This window comes from Meriones unguiculatus, chromosome 18 (genome assembly GCF_030254825.1).
Source record: "Meriones unguiculatus strain TT.TT164.6M chromosome 18, Bangor_MerUng_6.1, whole genome shotgun sequence".
NCBI lineage: Eukaryota > Metazoa > Chordata > Mammalia > Rodentia > Muridae > Meriones > Meriones unguiculatus.
In genome coordinates, this window is record NC_083365.1 from 20,682,631 (window position 1) to 20,709,462 (window position 26,832).

At 47.3% G+C, this 26,832-nt stretch overlaps 1 protein-coding gene and 1 pseudogene across 1 annotated transcript; one reads left to right on the top strand and one right to left on the bottom strand.

Moving 5' to 3' along the window:
• Positions 1-526: 526 nt before the first annotated feature.
• On the bottom strand, positions 527-1,232 carry LOC110556207 (small ribosomal subunit protein eS6-like; annotated as a pseudogene).
• A 795-nt stretch (positions 1,233-2,027) lies between these two features.
• On the top strand, positions 2,028-25,715 carry Tgm7 (transglutaminase 7). The gene is made up of 13 exons (XM_060371516.1): positions 2,028-2,037; positions 7,862-8,044; positions 8,883-9,128; positions 10,501-10,619; positions 13,631-13,759; positions 13,864-14,041; positions 16,223-16,361; positions 20,427-20,530; positions 20,917-21,159; positions 22,552-22,878; positions 23,138-23,304; positions 25,004-25,137; positions 25,377-25,715. The coding sequence occupies exons 1-13, from the start codon at positions 2,028-2,030 to the stop codon at positions 25,534-25,536; spliced, it is 2,139 nt and encodes a 712-aa protein (XP_060227499.1). The 3' UTR covers positions 25,537-25,715.
• Positions 25,716-26,832: the final 1,117 nt, after the last annotated feature.

Consider the following 26,832-nt stretch of genomic DNA (forward strand, 5'->3'; position numbering starts at 1 on the left):
CAGACTGGAACACAAACACACACACACACACACACACACACACACACACGCACCTTTGCCGTGGCTTTCTTACCTATTTTCTTACTTTCTCTTAAGCATTTTCTCCCTTTCTTTTTCCTCACTCATTCATTTGGTGTGTGGACGCGCGTGGAGGCCTGTGTGTGCCTCGGGAGGAGGTGGGAGAACAAAAGAGCTGGTTCTCTTTATGCCACGTGGGTCTTGAGGCTCTAAAGCAGGCGGCCAGGCTTGACAGCAAGTGCTGCTACATGCTAAGCTATCTTTACTGTTTACCTTTACATTCCCGTTTGTTTGTTTGTTTGTTTGTTTGTTTGGTGTGCATGAGAGACAGTGAACGTGGAGGGCACAGGATGATAGACGGGAGTCAGCTCTATCCTTCTGCCATGTGGGTCCTCAGGTCTTAGCTACTGAGCCATCCCATTGACCTGGTGTTTCTTTTATTGGGGGGGGGGGTGATTCAAAGTCTGATCATTTATTTGTCACTCCTAAAGACTTATTTTTGACTGCGCTAAGAAGTAGAAGCTCTCAGTGAGGACAGCCTACATCTCTTGGCAATCTGTTCTTGGTGCTTTTCTTTGGCTTCCTTCGTTCTCTTGGCCAAGAGATTAGCACAGCTTGCAGCCTCCTACTTGATTTTCTTAGTACAATGTTTCTTCAGAGTGATTTGTTGGCGTTTGTGTTGCCGGACATGTGGAGTGACAAGATCTTGGGTGTGTTGGTCCTGGGCTTCTTACCTTCTTTGTTCAAGGGCTTTCTGACAATATATTGGAGGGCATCATCTTCTGTAGAGAGATTAAAGAGCTTTCAGGTTCCATTAGCTCTTTTAGGCCCCAACCGACAAGGCACAGTAGTGTCTGTCGGACCAGGAATACCCTTGTCTCCTTTTTTACAATAACCAAGTTGAGAACACTCAGATTGGCATCCACAGTGCATCCACAAACAGACTCGTGCCTCCTCTCTCCGGTTCTCCTCGGCCCCTTACTCAACAGTAGGCCCACTCCGCCATGGGTCAAAGCACCTTGCTTCATGGGAAAACCTTGTTTGTCATTCCCACCACTGATCCGGACCACAGAACCCTTCCACTCTTCATCCGGAGCATCAGCAGTTGCTTCTGTGGCTGTGAACTTCTCATAGAACACACGAAGCCTGTGTTCATCATCCACTTCAAAGAGTTTCTGACAGCCGGTGGCAGGGAAGGAGAGTCTCAGCTTCATCTTATCCATCCTAGGAGGTGCCACTCAAAAGGGCAACCTAGTGTTCCTTAATTAAGCATTTTATATACGGACTATAGACTTCATTTTTTTACTCTGAAATGTAAAAAAGAAGCTCATAATAATTCTTAAATGCTCTGTTTCTTATAGTCCGTCTTCTTTAAATAGGTACATCTGTGTAAACAGCTAAATGGCATCATTTTTGTCTTCTTTGAGTTAACAACTTATCAGAGACACTTCTCCCCGTCACTGGAAACAGCACCGGTTTCACTTTATTCTACTGGACAACCCACAGTTTCACTATCCCTTGTTCTTCTTCAGTGTGCAAAGTTCTCTGAGTCCTAAAGAGCAGCACAGTCCCCTTCTGTGACTATCTGTCTGTTATGTTCCTTGGGACACCATGTTTTCCAGTCATTCCTGTCTCAACACTGACACTGTTGGGTGATGCCAGCCTAGAGGGTTTAGAACGAATGTGAGTCTGAGTCCTGATCTGACAGAAGAGCTCAAGAATAGACTGAAGCTGGCTTTGCCTTCCATGTCACTTGGGCGCTTCACAGCTTAACAGAAGGCCACAGAAACCAACCCCTCAGCAAGTGTTCTAAAGGCTTAAGGCCAGGTTTCTTCCCTTAAGCTAGAAGGCACTGTAACAACAGGGAATTTCAGAGAAGGGATGGGAGGAGGAGGAAGTGGCAGCCCCACCCAGCTCCATGATGGAAGGATGGCTCTGACGCTCGGAGAGGCATCGGAACCAGAACCCTAATGCTGGCCCTTTGAAGGGCCTTGACTGACTGGAGGGAGATGGATCCCGGTGAGTACTGGCAATCTCTCAACTTTTATGAGGTGTTAAGTCAAGAGAGGGAGTAATCTTGGTAGGGGAGGAGTGTGGAGAAGACCAGAGAGCCTAAAGTGGCAGAGCAGGGCTCAGTGTGCACTTTGTCTCCTTCCTCTCTTTTCCTCATCTTCATTTGGCTCTTGGAGCCCATTTCATACGCTCACCCATTTTCTTTCTATCTTGCCTTTAAAATTCAGAGCTGGAATGGCCTTAGGAAGTCCTAGGAGGACACGTACGCACAGCTTATTTAATAAACGTGTCAACTAGTTACCGTCTCTTCCTGATGGACATTTATGTTTTAGTATTCACGCTTCCAGACCATGCTACAGTGGAGGCCCCTGTTGGTGGAAATTTGCAGAGATGTACAGAAGTATTTTATATGCAAAATTTCCAAAAGAATAAGCATTGGAGCAAGGGCAATATCCACTTTAAGTTTTGATTGGTCATCAACTGACTCTAAGTCTGTTTGAGTTTACAGTCCCACTCTCACTATACGAGGCAGCCCATTTCCATATGCTCTCTACAAAATAGGTTATTGTTAGTCAAGCATTTTCAGTAGACCAAAGATGAATCTCATTACGGTTTTAGTTTGCATTTTATGATTATGTCAAGATGACTCTTTCTCTAATATTTATTGCTACTTTTATACATTAGCCAAAAGACTTACTGATTTGACCTCCGCAGTCAACCCAGGAACTGCTTTCTGATCCCATAACAGTTGTTAAAGCTGCTGGTTTTGGTGTGTAAACAATTAATCAGTCACATAGACACCATTAAGCAAAAACATTTCAAGGAAGCAATAGAGTTTACAGTAAGTGATTAACAGAAAAATAGGTGGTTCTGAGCCTAAGGAATTGCAGACTATGCAAAGAGATAAGGTGGGTCCTGGAACCAGTTCCTTTCTGAGCTACCAAGCTGCCTTGGGGTCTCTGCACTTTTTGTTTGTTTGTTGTTTGCTTTTGTCTTATTGGTCATTTGAGACAGGGTCTCAGGTGGCCCAGGCTAACCTTGAACTTACTACGCATCGAAGGAGGGTGAGCTAGAACTTTTAACCCTCTAACCGGCATTTCTCAAGTGCTAGCATTACAGGTGTGTACCGCCACACCCAGTGGTGCTGTGAACCCACCCCAGGACTTCGTGCTTGCCAGGCAGGTGCTCTTTAAACCGAGCCTTATCCAGAAAGCCCCAACTTCCGCACTCTCTGGTACCTTTGGATGATGGAATGGAAACGCAGCTGTGGTTTTTCATGGTTGTTTGGCCCCCTTAGGTGCTACAGAGAAGCCTGGGTTGGGGGACAGATCCCCAATTCTTCCAGTAGTGCAGCTCCTACAAGGTCTGTTCATTTCTTTACTTGAAAAAAAAAAAAGGCACAAAAATGTAGATGACTCTCTGGAAGGAAGTCAGGACTCATTTGCTCTAGGGTCACCTTCCAGGTAAGGAACTAGGAAGTTTAGTCAAACTCAATTTAAATGGCACTAAGTTAGGTGACACTGGGCAAGCTATTTAACTTTCATCTCTCTATACACCTGTCACCTGGAGTTGGTAATAGCGCTTGGGATAGTTGTAGTGACAGAAGGAGGTGATGTACAGAAAACCATGGAGGCTTCTCACCACTCACTACCTATCAGCTACAGAAGCAACTACCGTGGCAGGCCCCATGCTCTGAAATGAAGCGCTCTGGAAGGATTTCCGGAAGGTGGCTGCTGTATTTTGCTCGGAAAACTGGTGTGGTGAAGACACAGAGAGCATAAGGGAGGGTTGGAGATGTCTAGACATGGCCACGGTCCACTTGGAGTCCACAGTGTGAGAAAAAAAGTCAGAGTTGTTTCATGAGGGACTTGGTAGATAAGATCAGAATTAAATACCCACCGGGCAGTCTGGTAATCTTGCTGTGTAGGAATCGCCACATAAACTTTTGCACAGTTTGTAATCTTTGTGGTTTTTAAATTATAATCTTTCTCATTTAAAAAAAAAAACAAGAACAGAAAAGGAGTGAAGTGTGTATCAAAGTGCTCAGATGATTGTAATAATAGTTAAGTGGAGAGAGAGAGAAAGCTAGCACAAATGGAGAGTGAGGCAAAAGGAAGGCATTGAATCCCCCTGTGGTTTGGCGGCGGAGGCCAGGTTCTTGCTGGTTGTACCATAGGTAACTCACCTTTAGTGTCTCCTCCTGGAGCGTCCCTGGCCTTGGCAATGGATTCCTTTGCTGGCTCTGATCTTCACCTACACCTGTAGGGGCTTTAGGGAGCCATGCAAATCAAATTATTTCAACACATATTTATTAACCGCCACATGCCGTGGAGGCTGGTCCCTGGTACACATGGGTGGTCCCCTTTGCAGTCTTCCCAACACCTGTATTTAAGTTCCCATTAGCCTTTTGGCTGAGATCGTCTTGACAGAAGTCTCACTGCCGTCTCCACCTGCGGCTCCCCCCCCCCCCCACTTCTGGTCTGGGCTAAACACCACAGTTAAATTAATCCCAAGGTAAAGCTTTGATGAGCCACTCCTGCTCAAAAACCTACCCTTGATCAAAGCAACACTTCCCTAATATAAACCTATGCATTGGTGAAGACTAAGGGACAGGCTCTGAAGAGAGTCTGCTTGGGCTTGAATTCCAGTTCTGACCAGAACCTTCCTTCATATCAGGAACAATATTTATTAACTCCATCATAAAGATTAACTCCATCATAAAGTATTCACGAGAATATAAATGATTTTGGACACAGATAATGGACTGGCTCTCAGTAAAAATTCCCTGAATACAGCATGATTTTCTAAAATGCTTGATGTGGAGATGGGGGAATTCAGGTTCAAGATAACCAAGGTCTGCTTTGTGGAGCTAAAACTCTAGATGTTATTCAGTGTTTTTTGCAGAAAATAAAGAGATTGTGAAAGCAAGCAATCATGGGATGGGGCATCTTCAGTGGCGAAAGAAAGCCTCAGACATGATTGTGATTCTCTCAGGACCAAGACCCAAGTGGAGGGATGCAGCCCGACCAGACAGCAGGGCTGTTTCGGGCTTTGGTTTCTCCGAGGATTCTTCCTAGGCAGACAACTGTTTTAATTTCTCCTCCCACCCCTTTGAAAGGCTGATAATATATCCGGATATAATTTCATCCTTTTATACCCTTGTCATTGTGTTAATCAAGTAAGCACCAGGAGTCTTGTGTCTGAGGCTCACCTCTCCTCTTACTCACACTATTAACTGCAATGGGACTCCATCCAAGTCAGGCCTTGTGGGTGCTGACGTGTTTTTCTAATTGATTCTACTGGATTTCCTGCATTGTTGAGCTTCTTCCTGCTTCTCTCAGCTTCCCTTTCTGGCTTCACTGGAAGCCTTTCCTTTTATTCTAAGTCATGTCTCCTTGACACGAAAAGCTCTTGGTTGAGCCAACACATCATTACCTTAAGTAGACCTAAAGAAAGCCTAAGTGTCTGGTGGTGAATGTATTTCTTCACGCACGCAGCTGTGCCTGGGAGATGGCACCCTTTCCTCTCTGCTTCCCAAACTGGAAGAAGCCTGGGGAAAGGGAGCCAGCTGCCCTTAGGAACTGCTCAAGCAGTGTCCACAGTCAGAAAAGCCTGCCTCAGCCCTGTTCGCTCCTGCGCACTAAGGCCTTCTGGTGCTCTTCACTCTTTCAGGGTACATTAGCTTTCAAGGTGAGTGGGCCTCTGGAAGGAGTATTTTGGGTGGAGTGCCTTCCCAGGAAGCTCAGGGGTCTTGGAACAGTTCAGGCCCCTCAAGTCATCTAACAATGGGATCTAGGCTAGCTGCTTTCAAACTTTTCACCATGACCCATAGTTCACACTATGACTTACAAATAAAATAGTTCTTGCTTTTTCAGGGTTCCATACTCTGTGATATTGTCTATCCTATTTTTCTTACTGATCACCTTTCTCTCTCTCTCTCTCTCTCTCGCGCGCGCGCTCTCTCTCTCTCTCTCTGTATGTGTCTCTTGAATATTAAGCACACATGTGAGAGTTAAAGGATAAATTTTATAGAGTCAGTTCTCTCCCTCCAGCATGTAGGCCCCTGGGATCTTTCCTAGGCAATTATTGAATGGTTTCTCCACTGAAGCAATAAATCCAACTGAGCCAAATTGAAGTGTAAAGGCAGGTTTATTGGGGGTAGCTCTCAGGCCAGTTTGTCAGTCCTGAGGACCAGGAAAACTGCCATGCAGAAGGGGTTGGGGGAAAGAGAAAAAAAAGAGAGTACACACACACACACACACACACACACACACACACAGACACACACAGAGAGTGAAATATCTGGATTATATAGGAAGAGCCTCCGGGGGAGGAGAAGCCCAGCCCTGGGCTGGGAAGTTCAGAGTAGAGGTCTACGTATGCCAGTCATACCCAGTAACAGGTAGGGACTGGGGGATGCTGGGAGAACCTGGAGGCCAGGTCCGTTTGAGATGTTAAATAGGCACCTCGGCCCAGTTAAGCACCTCAGCTGCTTGCCCAGGGTCTAAAACCCAGCAACTCCCAGTCTGTCTTACCAGCCCTTCACCTTCCTTAAATTTGATTCCAAAACCTACGTCACCAAAATCCCTTCCACCTCTTCTCCTAAAACTAAAGCCCCAATGACAAACCGAGACAGGATTCTGACAAAGTTCACTCTGGGGAGCCAATGGGTTCCTTGGGCTTCCTCCCAGAGCACAGGTGAGGGGTTACTTTCAAGGATGTGAGCGCACCTCCTTGAACAGTCTGCATCTTAGCTGCCTAGATGGAGCCCTGCCCCCCAGTCTTCCTTCACTCATATCCTGCAACTCTTCCAGGAGGCCACATGTAATTAAGGTGGCCTCCACAGGTGGCAGGAAGTGGCTGGGGACCCAGGTAAAGGGTCTCATGACCTTCCTCACTTTTCCAGAGGGGGTGTAAACAGTCAGCAAAATCCACCTGGGGTAAGTAACCCTTTTACCCAAAGGCCCAGCTGAACTCCCTAGGACAGGGGTTGTTTGGCTTGGAGGACAGTCACTCTCTAGACCTACTAGTAGGTTGGACTTGTTAGAGGAAAGACCTAAAGGGTTTTTGCTGACAATAAATGCAACATGACCAGCAGCAGCAGCAGCAACAGCGAAGCAAATTCAAAATGAGCATGCATGATGGCTGCTATGCAGAGTGACTAAAAAATTACCGGGTACTTTCTCTGCACGTGACATGGAGCAGAGATTCTCACACATGTATCCTTACTGAAGGCCCATGCAAACCCTATGAAGTAGGAACATGATCATCTTCCCACTTTTCAGATGGACACACTAATGTCTATCTAGGACATTGTTCAAGGTCGAGGTGATGAAATAGGGTTGAGTCACTCTAAAAGCTATCTACTTGTCTACTGTGGTAGGAGAATCTTACAACCATACTCTATGTGTATACCCACAATGCCTTCTGCCTAGACCTGAAACAAAACTGAGAATCAGAAAGTGAGCCCCACATAATCCCAACCTCCCCCTCCCATATCTGAAAGCAGAAACTTGTCTTTAGCAGATGCCCATCCTCCAGACAGCACACTGACTTCAATCATACAAAATCCCAAAGCGTTTATTCCTAAACCAGTGGGAGGAGATAAGAGTGGCTTTCCATTATCTGGAACTTGTTTTGCCCTCTGGGGACCAGCCCTCCAGCTCTAGTGTCTCTAGGACTGATGGTCTTCCTTATCCCCTGCTAGAACCTGCTGAATTGTCCTTTGAGGTTGTCATGAAATTAGGAGGTAGAGGGGCAAAAAGGCTAATGTCATAGAAATGACTCCAAGTGTCTCAGCCGGGCAGTGACCTGTCTTCCCTCCTCCAAGTGGCAGCCTTGGAGCTCAGGTCTGTGGAACTGCAGATCCCCAGGAACAACAAGGACCACCACACCCAGGAGATGGGCTCATCGAGGCTCGTCGTGCGCCGTGGCCAGAAATTCGCTCTAACATTGTCCTTCAATCGACCCTTCCAGCCCCAAAATGACCACCTCACCTTTGTGGCTGAGACAGGTGAGCTCGCCCGGCCCCTCAGGTTCCTTGGGTTCCCTCAAAACAGAAAGTTGGCAAAGTTCACCTGGGGGAGGGGCTCTTGCTACCAGTCTCTGAGGTGCCCTGCCCCCTCTCCTGGGACCCCCAGGACCTTTATAGTACTGTTAGTCCTGTTTAGAAAATATTTGGCTACCTCAGCAAGTTGTGATGTTTTAGCCACAACAGCCAATCCGAAAGTAGACAAGCATGGTTGTAAAACTCCCCAGACATGCCCTTATCTTTATTCTCATGAGGAAAAAAACAAAACAAAAACATAAAAGCAAAAAACAGGCCCAAAGTTTTGTTTGTTTATTTATTTGTTTATTGTTTTTGAGACAGTTTTTCTGTGTAGCCTTGGTTGTCCTGGAACTTACTCTGTAGACCAGGCTGGCCTCAAACTCAAGAGATCTGCCTGCCTTTGCCTCCCGAGTACTGGGTTTAAAGGAGTGTGCCACCACCACCCAGCTGAAGTCCAAAAATCTTAAGTGTCAGTAAAAGCCTTAAACCAAAAGGCTTTAGCAAATGTCAGGAGAAGGTAGGGATCTGTCAGGCTACAGGGAATCATACAAGATGTTTATTTTATGTTATTTTATTACTTTTAAGTGCGTGTGCGCGCACACTGAGAGGCTAGAAGGGGGCATCAGTTTCCCTGGAGCTGAAGCTCCAGGTAGTTTCCAGCTGTCTTGCATGAATTCTGGGAACCGAACTCAGGTCCTCTGCAAGAGCAGCACACATGTTCAATTGCTGGACCATCATCCCTCCAGCTCCATCCCATGGACCTTTGAGCCTTCCTCTGGGATCTTCCTTCTCTCCTACTCAGGACCAGAGCCCACAGAGCTTCTGAGGACCCGAGCCACTTTCTTGCTCAGCCAGACCCGGCACGGGAATGTCTGGAGTGCTTCTGACTTCACGATTAACAGCAGCTCTCTCCAGGTCTGGATTTTCTCACCAGCTAGTGCAGTCATTGGCCAATACACACTGAAGACAGAGATCTCTTGGGGCCAGGGGCCTGGTGTGACCTACCCGCTGGGGAACTTCATCTTGCTCTTTAACCCATGGACTAAAGGTAGGACTTGCTCCCAGCTTGTAGTGCTAACTCGATGTCCTGGAAAGGCTCTTTCAGGTTCTTCTGGCAAAGCCTGGCAGATAATCATCACATATCTGTGCAACATGTGTTGTCTAGGCTGGTCTTGAGTTCACAATCCTGTCTCAGCTGCAAAAATCACTTATAAATTTTTTTTGTTTGTTTGCTTTATTTTGTTTCGTTGTTGTTTTGAGATGGGTCTTCATTACATAACCCTGCTGGCCTGGACCTCATTATGCAGACCTGTTGGGTCTGAGAGTGATGCATGTAACGAGGAAAAGACCTCCAAAGTCTAAGTGAACCAGAAAGCAACTTTAATTACAGTGGGAAGAACGCTTCTAAATGGCAGACTCAGGAGCGAGGAGCAGGCTGTGGCATCAAGGGGATGGAGCAGGCTCTTTTTAAAGCCAAAACCATGATTCAAATCCTTGAGTACTGACCCGCTCAGGAAGTGCGGGGAGGGGGAGGGCAGAGCCCGCTATCACCTGCTCACCTTCACTCTATGGGTCAGCACAAGCTGTTCCCAAGACTCTAGGGTAGGGGGCTCCCAGCGGAATGGGGTGGCATGAGGATGTCCTGGGCTCTTCAGACTCACAGGTTGTTTTCAGATTCATAGAGATCCACCTGCCTCTGTCTCCTGAGTGCTGGGATCAAAGTGTGCGAAGTCACAGCTGGTCCCACAAGGAATTTTTGAAAATAACTTATTTCTTTTTATTTCATGTGCATTGGTGTTTTGCCTGAATGTCTGCATGAGAGTTTCAGGTCCCCTGGAACTGGAGTTACAGATGTGTACTGTCATACCCCCCCAAAAGAATTTTTAATGACACAATGAAAATATCTATACTGTAACATTAAGTGAGATAATTTAGCAAGTAGAATTCAATTTGATTCTAAGTAATTACTAATACATTACAATGTAATGGTCGGCATTTCTAAGTAGTGGGAATGAGAGATTTTTTTTCTCCTGTATTTTCCAAAAGTCTAAAATAAAACAATCTTATAATTTCGTAGTCTGTCTTTTTGTTTTTGTTTAAGACAGGGTTTGTAGACTAGGCTGACCTCAGACTCACAGAGAGCCACCCGCCTCTGCCTCCCAGGGTGCTGGGATAATAAGGTTGAGCCACCATGCCCAGCATGTCTCATTTTTACAGCGTAGATTTTGTTGCTTGTCTCTGGATAAGCGCACAGCTGGATTCTAAGAGGGTCCAGTCTTAATTTCTGTTGCCCACAATCACCCATTGGCTGTTCTTCCTGTCTCCAGAAAGATTTCACTACTTTTAGGCTGGTTTTAAATTTCATGCTTGTTCATTGTCGTGTGGTTTTCTTTTTCTCTCCGTTACTCTTTACTGCCCAGAGGACGACGTCTACCTGCCGAGCGAAATCCTGCTGCAGGAGTATATCATGAGTGATTACGGCTTTGTTTACAAGGGTCAAGAAAACTCCATCACCTCCAGGCCGTGGAACTATGGGCAGGTAACACATCTCCTGGAGGTGGGCCTGGGAGGGCTTGGTGGGGGCTGTTTGCTAATGAAGGGCACTGTCTAAGGTGCTGGCCCATTTCCCATCCAGTGAGAGGAGCGAGCAGAGAAAAGACGGCTTTCCTTTCAAGGCTTTTACACTTTACTAAGAAGAGTAGAGCATGATGAAAGTCAACCCAAGGGTAATGAACTTCTGGGTACCAGTTACCAGCCCTACTAGGGGCCAGTATATGACTGGCCTTTCATACTTCTAGGATTTGAAAGCAACGCCCCGTTCTGTGTGTGTATGAGGGTTTTTGACTGTAAGTAGGTCTGTGCACTATGTGTGTGCCTAGCACTCAAGGAAGCCAGAAGATAGTGATGGATTCCCTGAGACTAGAGTTATTGACAGATGGTTGTGGGTCACCATGAAGGTGGTGAGAATAAGACTCAGGTCCTTAACTGTAGAGTCATCTCTCCAGACCCTCTCCTACCGTTTTAAGTTTTAGAAAGTAAACAATTTAATTTTACTTATTTAAGTGTGTGCCTGTGAATTGATGCAAGCATGCCATGGCACACACAAATGCCAGCACAACTTGAGGGAGTCATTTTCCTCCTACCACAGGGTGGGCCCTGGGGATTGAACTTCTGTCATTGGGTTTGCTGGAAGGCACTTTTCCCCACTGAACCATCTATTCACAGTACCCTGGTGTGGGCTTTTCTTTCTTTCTTTCTTTCTTTCTTTCTTTCTTTCTTTCTTTCTTTCTTTCTTTCTTCTTTTTTTTTTAGTTCTGCTTATGGATATTTTGTTTTGTTTCAGTTTTTGTTTTGTTTTGTTTGAGACAGGGTTTCTCTGTGTAGCCCTGGCTGTCCTAGAACTTGCTCTTTAGACCAGGCTGGCCTCAAACTCACAGAGATCCACCTGCCTCTGCGTCCTGAGTGCTAGAATTACAGATGTGTGCTGGTGCCTCCTGGCTTGTTTATGTTATTTAAGGCAGGTTCTCACTGACTTGGTCTCCCAGGTTAGCATTTAATTACCTATGTTGCTCAGATGGGCCTTAAACTTGAAATCCCCCTGTCTCTATGCTACTGTTTTGTTTTGTTTTTTTTTTTTAATGACTCACCACAAAAGATAATTTTTATGCTTAAAACTGTTGGGAAGAATTTTAGAGAAACACTATCTTGAGACCTCAGACAGTACGTGAAGTTAAATTTTGGTATCCATGCATAGCATTTTACTGGTTCCGGGCATGCACCTTTGTGAAGCTGATGTCTCAGGCTTCCATGCTGAATGGCAGAGATGAGTTGAGACAGAGCCCATGAGCTGCCAGTGTGAGATATTTGCTATTTGCCCTTTACCGGGAAAGGTGTAACCAGCCTTGCTGTATGCTCCTCCATTCCTCTTCTCACCACTAGACTTTTAGAGAGAAATTGTAGATAGTGCGTCCTTTAATCCAATAACACATCACCTGTCCTCTGTATCCCCTATAGCCACAGAGGATAACGATTCTTTCTGGGGATCCTAACCGCAGTGTGTGATCACAACCGAAGTGAGGAGCAGTTCTTCAATAACATCAAACATCCTGGGCCTGCACATGGGGGCGGCGGGCTGAAGGGAGAGGGCTTTGGCTGTGGATGACTTTCCATTCTCCGTCACCAGTCATGGTCGATATGGTTTCTCCTTTCCTGGAGATGGGGTGGAGATGTTGGGAGCTTGGCTGAGGAAGATCACACGCTCCCATCCCCCAACTCCTGCATCTTATGAACTGTTTTTAAACTGAGAAGTAGTGCATTTGACAGCCAAGGGGTGGACATTTGTCACAAACACGCTGTGAGCACATGTTGTGAGCTGACCCTCGATTTCCCAGCGCCTGCGACGTTAGCCCCGGTTCCGGTCCTCTCTGCAATCTTCCTCTTCCTCTTAAATACTGCTGCTATGGTCATCCGTGTGGTCTTTCCCTGTTCCCACAAGTCCCTTGTATATATGACCTAGGTCCTTGAGACCCACCATGCTAAACACCCCAGGGGAATGTCCCCACCCTCCTCTTCTTGTTCGACCTATCTTATTTTTTACAACTCTTATTGACGCATGGCAATCCCACTATCTCTGTGCCCTTCATAGCCACCCTCCATCCTTGCTACTCCCCTCCCCTACCAAAAAAGAACAGAAAACAAAACAAATCTTGCTGTGGAAGCTATAGTGTATCACACCCTTTTCCCCACACAGCTTTACTTGCAAACGTTCCTTGCAGTGAGTCATTGGTCTGCTCCGAGGCCTCTGGCTTCTGCTACACCATCAATACTGGATCCTCCCCAGGACTCCTCTCAGACACCCTGATGTTGCCCTGTGTCATGGAGACCCTGCAGCTTTGGATCTGCAGGACCGGCCCTTTCATGTGCTCCAGCAGTTCATAGACGGGGTTGATGTTGGGGTAGGCCAACTCAAAGCCCTGGATCTGGGCCTAGGTTGATCGCCCTGCCAGCTCTCCTGTGCTGCCCAGGTGAGGTGCAGGGCCTTTTTTCCCCACTGCTGCAGCCAGCGAGTTGGCCAATCATTTTAAATCAAAACTTTCTCTTCCATTCTCTCAGATCTTTTGCATTTTCCATCAAGAAGCACACAGCTTAGTTTGTTTGTTTGTTTGTTTGTTTGTTTTGTTCTGTTGCAGTTAAGAAAAACGTTGGCTGCTCTTTCAGAGGACCTGGATTCAATTCCCGGCAACCACGTAGCATCTCACAACTGTCTGTAACTCTGGTTCCAGGGGATCTGACTCTCTAACACAGACATACATACTGGCAAAATAACAATGCACATGGAATGCAAATACATACATACATACATATGTATGTACATGCATACATACATAAGAGTTCTGACTCCATTGTATTTCCAATTTATATCCAAAGTAGGCTCTTGTCTTATGGTTAGGCCTCATTGTCCCCGGCTCACAAATCCAACAGTGCCCAGGTCCCTGGACTCGACACATTTTTTTTCTTTTCTCTGATTTCTCCTTTGAACTGCCTTGAAAGTTTGAAGAGGGCATCACTGATATCTGCTTTGAGATCCTGGACAAGAGCCTCTACTCCCTCAAGAACCCACCCAGAGACCATTCTCAGAGGGGCGACGTGGTGTATGTGTGCAGGGTGGTGAGCGCCATGGTAAGGAGAGAAGCTTCTACCCCTGCCCCTGCCCCTGCCCCTGCCCGAGGGCAGCCCGAGGCTCTCCTGACCATTTCAGAAACCCGCCTGTCCGCCCTTTGCAGATCAACAGCAATGATGACAGCGGCGTGCTTCAGGGCAACTGGGGAGAGGACTACTCGCAGGGCACCAGCCCCCTGGAATGGAACGGCAGCGTGGCCATCTTGCGGCAGTGGTCGGCCAGGGGCGGGCAGCCTGTGAAATACGGACAGTGCTGGGTCTTCGCCTCTGTGATGTGCACTGGTGAGGGTGGTCTTACCCACTGGTTCTTCCTGGTTCCCCCTTCAGGCTAGGCCAGGGGATTCCTTACCCTCCGGGTCCGCCACTGCAGCTCAAGGCTGCAGTCCTAGAGCTCGCCAACGGTCCATGGCTAGGGAGCATCGTGCACACGCGTTCTCTACCTGCACGCTATCCAGTCTCCAGCGGGTGGTGGTTGCAAACATCTCAGATCTCTTTGAGGAAGGCTGGCTAATAGCAGGCACCCGAGCTGGGCATGGCGGGGCGTGCTTCTAATCCTAGCATTTGAGAGGTGGAGGCGGTTGGATCAGGAGTTTCCTGGGCTACCTAGGGAGTTAGGCTAAGCTACGTTAGATGAGATTGTGTCTCCAGAGACAGACAGACAGACAGACAAACAAAAAGGTGGCCATTTGGACAGAGCAACTTGGAGTGCCCACAAAAGGCAGAACACTTCTTCCTGCTCCCTGCTCAGCTCAGGGTGAGTCTGCACTGGGCTGACAGGTGGAGATGCAGGTAGACCATCTCAGGTAGCCTGACCTCACACTAGACCTGACCTGACTAACAATCAAAGCTTCGCTACCTTGATAACTACTGTTTGAGAATCAGGGACACTTTGCTCCATCGATTGCCTACTCACCCTTTAACAAGTCGGTGCCAAATTCATGGCCCAAGTCTCTGGGAAGGCGAAGGACCTACGCGTACTAGTCTCCCCCGTGCAAAGCAGACCTTCCACGGGGGCTGTCTAGTCATACCCTGTGCTGGGTGTGTGTTGAAATAATAGGTTGATTCGATTAGAGAAGGCAGGTTGGAGCATGGATGAGAACAGGCAGCCCTTTTGCACGCTCTGAGGGAAACATAGTCACACAGTTATGTTCCGGGGCCTCAGATGCAGGGATTTAAATCTAAGTACACATCGGGAGACCTTACCAACTTCCTTGTGAGGTGGGGGAGTGGCTACTCAGGCGTCCTGGAGCCCCGCCCCTATCTGCCTTGGCTTGGAAAGTACCCAGTGGTAGCAGGTTCACCTTGGCCCATGAGGAGCAGAAAAAGGACTAGACCCATGGCTCGGGCTCCCCTCCGAGCCCTTCTGTCCCCACAGGCCACAGAGTGTCGGGGGCTGTGATGCTAAGTTGGTTTTGGCCACCTGCAGCCCAGGTCTGAGCTGGGTGTGTGGAAAGCCTGGGGGCAGCGCGGGAGCAGACAGCTAACTACTGACTGGCAGCCCGGCCAGAGTCTCCTCAGTGCATCGAGGCAGAAGGATGCTTATCCCTAGTCCTATTACTTAAAAAAAAAAAAAAAAGTGACCTTTCCCAGCAGCACCGGTTGGCCCTGTCTAGCGAGAGGGAGTGGGAGAGACCTCTTCTGAACTCACCACACTGACAGGAGCGAGGGACTAGTCTCAAGTCACACATGGCTCTTGATTACACCTGTTTTAGGTAGCTGGTTAGTTGGTTTGTGTGTGTACGTGTGTGAGCTTGGGCTAATGTCTGTGAAATCATAGCTTTCCGTACCGTCCTGCGGATCCACGGGAGGGCGCTGCTGGCTCATCAAAGATGGTAAGGAGCCTACTCTCTGACGTCACCCACTGTACTCGTACAATGGACTGTTCTAACTATAGCCATTCTCTTACTTGTTTGTTTAGTTACTTATATATGTTGCAGAGCTGAGGAATGGGGTCACCTTGTACCTGTTGGGCAAGCACTCTGCCACTGAGCTACAGCCCCAGCCCTCTCATTTTTGTCTTTTTTTTTTTTTTTAACATTTGTCTTTCTGTAGAACGATAGATTCAGAATTTCAGAACTGGAAGCCACCCAGTTCAGCTCTCTGATTTCTTTCTTACAAGGGGACTCACGCAAAGAAATCAAGCCACTCATCTCAGGCCACACAGTTACTCTTTTGAAACTCACCACGTATTTCCCCCTTTTGAATTCTCACACGTTTTAGTCCCTTTGCTTTTAACTTGAAGAGCAGCTGAACAAGAAGAGCTGGAAATAACAAGTTAGTTATTGTTTTAAGTGGCTCACAAGAGATTTCTTCCGTTTTCTGCCACTGATGGGCAGGCAGATGGAAGCTTCTCTGGGCTCCACCGTAGGAGCCCAGAGAATAAAAGAGTTTGAAGGTGAGAAACTGTGAGAAAAGGTAATGATTCTGCTTGAACTGACCTCAGCCATCTCTCCTTCTCTGTAGTAATGAGATGCTTAGGTGTTCCAACCCGAGTTGTTTCCAATTTCCATTCGGCACACAACGCAGATCAGAACTTGACCATTGACATCTACTATAACCGAGCCGCAGAAATGCTACCGACTCAGAAGCCAGACAAAATCTGGTAAGAGGTTTTATTTGCAACAGCTCAACACTGTTCCAGGTAGGGGATGAAACTGATTCGGCTCGCCTCAGAGGTGTGATGTCAGGTGAAACCTCCTTGGTGATGCTTAGAGAGGAATTCACCAGCCCAGAAGGCCGTGCTGGCTAGTTAGATCATCAAGTGACACTCATTTCAAACATCATAGACATTGGAATATCGTCCCGAACACCTGGGCCAAGCTGTGTGTTCCACTGGAACGCTGTCACTCACTCACTCTCTTTGAGGCCTTCTGGGTGACAACAGTGAGTTGTCTCCTGCATCCCCTGTCCCCAGGAGGCAGAGCCAGGACTTACTGGCCTGGATTTCATTGCTTAGCTCTGCTATCTGGCTCCCTCTCTGGGGCTAGGGTGGAGGGGGCTTTACCTGCGTACCTTGACCCTTTCCCTGGCTCTCTGTCTTCCCTGTCCTACTCCAGGTCTGCCTTCCTGCGTCTCCTCTTGTGTTATTTTCCAGGTGTGAGAAAAAAAAAAAAAAAAACTCTTCTGTGTAAAATGCAGATAGTGTCTACAAGGCAGGGTTGTTAGGGCTGAAGGACAGAATGCAGTTGAGACGGGGTTTTCAAACTGGGATCCGCAGGCTGGGGCCAGAGTCAGCTCTGTTTCAAAATCAGTGAGAAGGCTGTATCCCTTCCTTAGCATTCTGTCTCCACGAAAGAATGTATAACTGAATCAGATCGTGAGGACACCAGACAAGCTGCAAACAGGACCCACTCTGGGGGTGGGGGAAGATTGTTTTCAAAATTTCAGCAAAATGATGAAAGGCTAAGGAACAGATCCACCATCAAAGAAAACTCAGATATTACACAAGAAAATGCAATGTGTAATTCTAGCCTGAATTCTGTGGGAAAGCAAAAAGACTACAAAGGACATTATTAGGTCAACTGACAACCTGAAATACAAATAGCAAATTGACTGTAAAAAGGTCATATCCATAATAAGTGCTAAGGCTTGTTAACTGTCCAAGGTTTTATACTATTCTTTGGGGGAATATATATTATACATACACACACACACATATCCATAGCTATATAAAAGAAGACAAATAAAGAAAAATGTTATTAACAGATAAGTTGTTTTTTTGAATTGTTGTTGCAACTTTAAGTTGGCAATTACTTTTTGGCTAATATTTACTTTTTATGGAACATATGCTTTTCAATTAAAAAATATTTTATTTTACTTATTTTACATCCTCTCCTCCCAGTCCTTCCTCCTCCTCTCCTTTCCCCTCCCCTCTTTCCACCCACCCCTCAACCACTCCTCTTCCCTTTCTCTTCAGAAAAGGGTCAGCCTCCATCAATATTGACCAGCCTTGGCATATCAAGTTGTAGTTAGACTGGGCACCCCCTCTTCTGGTTAAGGATAGTCAAGGCAACCCAGTAGGGAGAAAGGGTCCCAAAAGCAGGCAACAGAGTCAGAGACAGTTCCTGCTCCCACTGTTAGGATTCCCACAGAAGATCAAACCACACAACTGAAACATATATGTGGAGGGCTTAGGTCAGTCCCATGCAGGCTTCCTGGTTGGCAGTTTAGACGGTGAGAGCCCCTAGGGTCTAGGTTAGTTGATTTTGTAGGTTTTCTTATGGCCCCTATAACCCTTCCTCCCCCTCTTCTGCAGGACTACCCAAGGTCCACCTAATGTTTGGCTGTGGGTCTCTGCATGTTCCCATCAGTTGCTGGGTGAAGCCTACCTGATGACAATTGGCAATTATCTTTTTAAAATTCCTTTTTCTCTCTTGCTGCCTCCAGGTTTCTCATTCATTTGCATAGAGTTTTTACAAATTTTATGCTACATATCACAGTTGAAACTCCTTTACAGCTGAGAACTATTTCTTTTCATTGTATTATATAACTGGAGTCGCCATCCCTCATCAAGGAAGCTCCCCTTTGCAATAGGTGGAGCCCCTCAGAGAAAACCACAGCCAATCAGAATGCAGACTTGTGAAGCCCACACCCAACAGACACATAAGAGCATTTTTTTTACAGGTTAGCCCTTTTCAAAAAGATTTATTTGTACATATGAACAGTATCTGCATGTATGTCTGCATGGCAGAAAAGAGGATCAGATCCCGTTATAGGTGGTTGTGAGCTACCATGTGGTTGCTGGGAATTGAACTCGGGACCTCTGGAAGAGCAGACAGTACCCTTAACTGCTGAGCCATCTCTCTAACTCCCCATAGGAGCATTTTTCAAAAACAAGCTATATTGTATTATGTGTTGAGCTTTATTCCTTCCAAACCTGGCCTCCTCCTTTTCTCCTTTCCCCTTAGACCCCTCTGTTCCTCCAGACTGTTTCACTTGTATTTTCACATAATATATGATACATATGTGTGTATATATATAAAATATACATGCATCATTTTATGTACCTATAAAAATCTAATGGCCAACAAGATTGCTCAGCGGGTAAAGGTGCTTTTTGCTAAGCCTCAGTTAGAGCCCTAGAATGTACAAGCAGAAGGAAAGAACTGACTTCCACAAGATGCCCTCTGACCTCCACACATGTGGGTCATGGCACGTTCCAACTCCCTCCCCAAATTAACAAATGTTAAAAAATTATAATCTGACTACCAATGAGAGAAATCATGACATTTGCTTTTCTGATGCTGGATTAGTTAATTTAGGACAGTTATCCTCAGCTGCTTCTGTTTTTCTACAAAAGATATGACTTTTTTTTTTTTTTGCTTTGCTGAAAAATTCCATTGTGTATTTATAACACATTTTCTCTATGCATGTCTTTTTTTGGGGGGCACCTGCACTGACTCTGTAACTCAGCTGTGCAGAAGAGCACTGCACAAACATTATCTCTGGGATATGGTAACTTGGAGGTCTTTGGGCAAATACTCGGGTCACGTGATGGATCTGTTTTCAGTTTCCTAAGAGACTTCCAAACTGATTTCTGTAGTGTGTGGACTAGTTCACACTCCCGCCAGCAGTGTGGAGTAAGAGTCCTTTTTCGTGCACACCCTCACCAGTGCCTGTCATCATTTGTTTTCTGATGACTCATTCTGACTGGCATGAGATGGACTCCCAATGTGGCTTTGCGTTTCTTTGATGGCTAGTAGGTTAAATATCTTTCTACACATTTATTGGCCATTTGTATTTCACCTTTTGAGAACTGTATGTATTTCATTAGCCTGTTTATTAATTAGGTTGTTTAATTTCTTGTTTAGTTTTTTGAGTTCTGGATACTAGTCCTCACTTAGATGTATAGCTAGCAAGGATTGTCTCCTTCTTTGTAAGCTGTTTCATCACTTGCTTATCTGCTTCTTTTGTTGTTCAGAAGCTTTTAAATTTCATGAGGTCCCAATTTGCCAGTTGTTGGGTTTATTTCCTGAGCGATTGGAGTCCTGTTCACAAAATCTTGGCCTATATCTTGAAGCGTTTTTCTTCTAACAGTTTTAGGTTTTCTATCAAGATCTTTGATCCACTTGGAGTTGACTTTTGTGCATGGTGAGGGAGAAAGATTTAGTTTTATTCTTTTATATGCGGACATTCAATTTTCCTAGTACTATTAATTGATGAGGCTGTTGGGCGTTTTTTTGTTTTGTTTTTAAATTACATGTATGTAATGTGTCTGTGTGGGGGTTTATGCACACGAGAACAATGCCAAAGAAGGCCAAAAGAGGGTGTTAGATCCTCAGGAGCTAGAGTTGTAGGCTGTTGTGACCCACCTCACATTGGTTCTGGGAAATCAAACTCAGCCCTCTGCAAGAACGGTGCCCTCCCAGTGGCTAAGGCCCCCCTCCGACCCTATCTGTGACCTTTCGTTCTTCCGTTTGAATTCTCTACATAGACCAGGCTGCTCTCCAACTCACAGAGATCCACTTGCCTCTGCCTCTGAAGTACTGGGTTTAAAGGTGTGCGCCCCCATGGTCGGCTCCTTGATTGCTTTCTCTATTATAATTACTTCCTAATACAAAGTAGAGGAAAATAGAATTATAAGCAAAGGCATAGACACTCTGCGTAATATCCGGTGCCTAAAATCCCTCGGGAAATAGAAGCCTTGGCTCCCTCTTTCCTTCTGCAGGAACTTCCATGTCTGGAACGAGTGCTGGATGATCCGGAAAGATCTCCCACCAGGGTACGGCGGCTGGCAGGTTCTGGACCCCACCCCTCAGCAAACCAGCAATGGTGCGTGGGGATCGCTGTAGGGGCCAGGCTCTCTGGGAGGCTCATTTGGGTGAATATCCACATAGCTAGAGAGGGTGCAGCAGCCTCCTGCTTCACCCTCTTCTCAGGGTTGTAGCCTAGACAGTGTCAGGTCGCGGGTATAACTTTGTTCGCCTGAATGAGCAATGAACCTCTCTGCTCTTCCCTGCCCTGTAGAGGCAGGAAGATGGTGTCGACAACAGCCACTTCAATGTGGTGACTGTGAGGCTCAGACAAATCAGCGCACATGAGTGCACTTGGTAAACTGGAGAAAGCCCTAGTGTGAGGGCCATTGTTGCCACTGCCCATCATTTCTAATCACCCCTCACGGCCGCAACAGTGTCCCACAATTCCTGTTTCCTCCACAGGGTTGTTCTGCTGTGGCCCCGCCTCCGTGAAAGCCATCAAGGAAGGGGAGGTCCACCTGGCGTATGATACCTCTTTTGTGTTTGCCGAGGTGAATGCTGACGAGGTCATTTGGCTTTTTGAGGGTGGCCAGGCCCAAGAAATCTTGGCCCATGATACCAATTACATCGGGAAAGCGATCAGCACCAAGATGGTAGGGTCAGATGCGCGCCTGGACATCACCAGTTCCTACAAATACCCAGAAGGTGCCTGGGCCTTGGATTTGGGAGGGAGTGGGCATAACCACTGGACCCAGATTAAAACAACACCACCTGCCCCTTGGACAAACTTCTAGGGTACTTGACCCTGGAATAGATTTGCCTAGATGTGGCCAATAAAAATGTGGGTTGTTCAATCAAATTTTAATTCCAGATAAATTAAGACAGACAACATATTATTATTACAAATATGTTTCAAATGGTACATGTGACATCTTTAATTTTTTTCTATTACATTTACTTACTGTGTGTATATGAACATGTACCAGTGTGTGTGTGTGTATGTGTGTGTGTAGGTCAGAGGACAACTTATGGGAGTTAGTTTTCTACTTTCATCGAATGGAGATTGAACTCATGTTGTCAAGCTTGAGAGCATGTGTTTTTTTCCATCATGCTAGCTCTATATGTGACATCCTTCTGCTAAAAAGAATTGACTATCTGAAATTCAAATCAACTGTGTATAGCTTTTAGTGTGTGTTCCAAATATTGCTTGTTATTTATAACAAAGATTATTTACTTATCTTAAATCCAAATTTAATTGGAGGTCCTACATTTGACCTAATAACTCTATCAGGGTCACAATCTGTCCCTCTGTGTCCATTACACTTGGGGTAATAGCAAGGGGAGAGATGGACATTCAGGAGGGAGAGGGCTCTGGGCCTCTCCTGTGGAAGAGAGAAGACATCCCTTTGGAGGTCTTCGATGGACTCAGGACTTAGCTCATGAGAACTAAGCAAGACTCTGCCATGCCGTAGGCAGGCAAGCCTGGACCATCTTCCCATGCCCCTGCTTCCTTATCAGTGAAATGAGATGGCTCTCCTCAGACGGTTAAATGAGCTAGTGTGAAGAACACGCTGGGAATATAGTAAGTGCTCTAGAGTCTGCAGTAAGTTTGAGTTTTGAGCCTGGATGTTGAGTTGTCCCCAAGGGAAAGAAATAAAGGTCTAGCTAAAGGATTTGGCTATGTATTTTCAGAGAGGGAAAAGAAGCCCCTGGCTTTGATGATGGTGGTGATGGTGATAGTCATAATAACAGTGCTGATGGCAAAGAACCACACTGAATCTCTTACATTCAACAATTACATGGCCTGACATCTTAGGAACTCTGGGCAACCCAGTGTCATCCCCCAGTTCCCTGTGACAGAACTGAACACTGAGGGATGAAGAGACTGACAGAGCAAGGGGCTGAAGCCAGCACTGAGCAGCACCACCCTCCTCTCAGTCATGATATCGTATGCTTCTCTGTGTGGCTCTTCAGTATATATTACATGGCTTCTGGCTGGCAGCTGAGAGTTTAGTCGTTTGCTTTCCGGAGAGGGTCGTTGGTCTTCTCTGCCCAGCCCTACTGATATCTTTGTTCTGTGTGGATCTGTTCTGCCAGGATCCTCTGAGGAGCGGTCTGTATTCATTAAGGCCTCCCGGAAATTGCTGGAATCGAGAAGGAACTCTTCATCGCTCCTGGATCTTCTAGGGTCTGCGGCCTTTAAGGATAAGCCTGTCCAGCTGAAACTCCACCTGGCTAGGGCACCTTTGTGGGGCCAGGACTTGCTGCTCATGCTACACGTCCAGAGGGCGCCAAACAGAGCCCATGGTCAGGACCCCATTGGACTGATAGTGCGCTTTTCTGCACAGCCCCTGCTGCATGGCGGAAGCCCTTGGAAACCCTTCTGGAACTATGTGGTACGCTTGAACGTGGATTTTGAGAAGGGTGAGTATGTAGCAGGCATGAGAAAACACCTGTAGAGAGGGGAGCTTGGTCTTATGAATAGGCTGTCCTGGTTTAGCCAAGCCACAGAGAACCCCTTTCCCAATGCACATACCCCAGGCAGGCAATCTGCAGTCGCTAGAAAGTTGGGTGCCAGGGCAGAATCGGTGGCATCATCCTAACTCATCAGACAACAATGACCCCTGAGTGCAGCATTTCTTTGTTTCCCAACCCTTGGACTCAAGATGCTGTTTTTGCCTAGGTTTAGGGCTTCAGCAGCTGCTCCTGCTGCCCTACAGCAATTACAAAAACAAGCTGACAGATGAAAAGCTGATCCGTGTGTCTGGCATCGCCGAAGTTGAAGAGACAGGGCAGCTCATTCTGGTCCTAAAAGATTTCACCCTGGAGCCTCCCCACTTATCTATCGAGGTGAGGTCTCTGAACAGAGATGGGGACACACAGGCTCTAAGCTGTTCTCCTCACGGGCTTTGCAGCGGCGCCACGCCCCATTAAGAATGATGACATCCTTAACATGCTACACGTCCTCAGAGAGGCATAGTCTCTGAGCCTTTATTCTTGAGCATGGGCAACAGCCTGAGAAGGTGGGCTCTGGGGCTCTGTATAAAACAAAGGGTGGAGTGTAGAGGCATCTCAGGGAGGTCATGTTTTGGAGAGGATGCTGAGGAAGAGCAGATGAAGGCGTGTTACCGTGAAGGTGTGTTAAGGAAGGAGCTCCCTGCGCAAAGGCAATGATTTGGGGATGTGAGAAGAGGAGATAGATTTCAGACAGACCATCCGGTTAGATGCAAAAGGTGACTGCTGCTAAGATGTGGGGGGCCACAGGAAAGAGAAAGAAGTGAACTTCAGACATCAAGACCCTGGGCTAGAGCGGCTTGGGTGGCCCTTACAGAAGAAAGGCACTAAAGGAAGGAAAGGTTCACAGAGGAGGGTGTGTGTCCTCCCCATGCGCTGCTCAGGCCATCCTCCCCCAAAGCCTTCATCCTCACCCCTCCTTTCCTCTCCCAAAGTCTTTCCCCTGCCTTCCTCAAGCCCAGCTCTGCACCTGGCATGCTCAGCAGTACCCCTGACGCTAGCCAGCAGAAGAGCTGGGTGGTTCCTCATGGGATAAGTCAGCTGGCACGTTTGTGGTTTTCACCTGGGCATACTCTCAGGCTGTCAGGCCAGGAGATGCTGGATGCATCAGACAGAGGAAGGGCCTCTGCCTGTTACTTAGAGCCTGTGTCAAGTAGGCTGTGGATTGTTCCCCATGGCCGTAAGACCTGTGGGCGATTAATGTCACTGTGCTGGGTTCCAGAGTTATTCTCTCCCATTTGACTTTGGCACCCTCTTTGGAGACTTGGTTCTTTCGTTTGGGGTTTCGGGTAAGTTAGGGTGTGTTCTTCCTCCTCTTCCATTCTCTGGCCAAGCGTATTCTCTGAACGTGGTTTCCAGTGTGATCTGGGTGGACAGATGTCTTCCTGGCTCAATACTCGTTTACTGAAGCTCCATCAGATGGCACTACCCTGGGCTCCAGGAGTGAGGACAGAATCCCTGCCTCCCATTGCAGGCTAAGGCCCTGCTGCCGCCTGACACAGACCTCGAGAGTGAGGCACCATACACAGCTGGGGACAATGAGTATGTCCTGTGAAGATACAACAGGACGGGAGAAAGGTCCTGACTCCATCATTGATCTATCTTGGGATCTTGGCTTCATCATTGCTTTGTTGGTGGGATGACATCACGGATGGCGCATTGGTGGCACACGTGACCTCCCTGGTCCTGGGCCTGGGCTAGATACTACTAACCAATCATAACTGAGTGTGGTTGGGATCCTACCAAACGCAGGCTAGACAGCACTCATCATTTTGGGACCAGCAGGCCTCTTAAAGTAGATGGTAGGAAGGGAAACACTATGGCCATTCCCGATGCGTCCATTTCCTGGCGTGTCCTGAACTTCTGAAACAGGCCAACGTATGCGTTAGTCTGGTCTGTTCTCAGTTTACAGTTGTCTTTCCGGCTAGCAGCAGCTAAGCTCTAAGCAATCCCTGGTGGTTACAGGAGCAGTTGCCTGGATGGGTGCGGCAGCAGGGCCGAGGGCCTAGGGCATCTCTGTTTTCTCCCCACACAGGTGTTTGAAAGGGCTGAGGTGGGCAAGGCCCTGAACATCCAAATCACCCTCACCAACACGCTCATGGTGCCTCTGAATAACTGTACCATGGTTCTGGAGGGAAGTGGCATCATCAATGGGCAGATAACAAGAGAGTGAGTAACACTACCATTGGCCCTCTTGCCACCCTTTCTCTGGTGCTGGTCTCTGAGGAACTGTGCCTCATGGGACCAGTGGATCCTCTTCAGTCTCCAGATGCCACCTTCTGGTCCCCATTTCCCCAACCTCAAGAAAGCTGGGGGGTTGGCGGTTCTCACTAACCGGGTCTCCCTGCCCCATTGCCCATCCAAGCTGCCAATCCTCCAGGCTCCACCAGGCTGCTTTTGACTTTCAGCCTTGGGATTCTGATGGCGGGACAAACCATCCAAATTCAAATGTCGCTCTACCCCATCAAAGCTGGGCCCCACCAGCTACAAGTCCTCATCAGCAGCACTGAGGTCAAGGAGATCAAAGGCTATAAGGACATCGTCATCACTGCCGCTCCAGCTTGCTGAGGCCTGCCTTCCTAATGCCCTCCCCAGTCCACGTCCCGGCCCCCCTTCCCACTCCCAGCATCACCTCACGGCTTTCTACTCCTCAGGGTGTTGTCACTCAACCTCTGTCATGGGGACAGATGGAACTCTGTAGAAGCACTGTGCATCATGGGAAGAAACAATAAAGATGTGTTAGCGCTCTCCTGCACCAAGAAGCCGCTGTGTGGCTGGGTGGGCTCTCTCTGCTCTCCTCCTCTTTCTTCTGCTAAGGGCTTCATCCGCAAGCTAAGCCCACAGGCTCCTTTCTAATGTTGCTTCTCTGCACTAAGGTTCTCAGGTGTCTCACTTACATGCCCTTAAGTGAACCGAGGAGCAGAGGTGAGGGGAACTCCTGAGAAGATTAGCAAATGCAAGGCAATCACCAGAAACTGCCAGGCAGAATTTCCCTGTTGCCATCCTGAGAGCACCCAGCACGGCAGGGAACCCCTCCTGGCCCCTACACAAACAGGGCCATCTTCCATCCTTTCTCGCTACCCTAACTCTCCACAGCCACTTCCTCTACATCTTTGTTATTTTTAGGACTGAGGGAGCCAGCACGTTGCATCCTCTCCACCCCTATAGTTATTAAAATCGTCATATTTATCCTTGGTAAAGAGGAAAGAACAGAAAAGTGGAAATGAAACTAAAGAAATTGCTTCTCCACCTTAGGGGGAAAATCTGTGCTAATATTTTACTATATACCTTCTGGCTCTCTACTGCGTTCTCTTTTCCTTCCTCCCTGTCTCCCTTTCTCCCTCCTGCTCTCTCTCTCTCTCCTCTTTCTTTCCCTTTCCCCTTTACATGCTGTTATCTTCCTGCTAAGCGTTTTTTTTGTTTGTTTGTTTGTTTTTGTTTTTGTTTTTGTTTTTTTTAACCCAGGAACCCGGCCCTGCCCTCATTTGGCTTCTCTCACCAGCCTCCTCCCTGTCTAGTTCTTTTGCTCATTTGCTCACCTTAGTCATCGTCTTATTTTCTCTCTCAGGCTGGTCCCCAGCCTGTGCCTCCCTAGCTCCACCCACACCCAGCTGCTTGGTGCAAGAGTGGGAGCCTGCACATCCGACTCCACCCAGTATGCCAGCTGTCCCTGTCCCGTGGGCATCCCTGGGCATTTCTGTTCCCACCTCATGACTGTTCTGGGTGGCTTCTGCCCTCTGGACAGGGTCACCTGTCCTGCTTGTTCAGGAACGAAATACCTTACTTCTCTATGAATGTCCTCTCCTGGCTGCGTCACTGGTATGGGCAGGCTTCCTTCCTGTTACACCTCTAAGGGGGAATGTG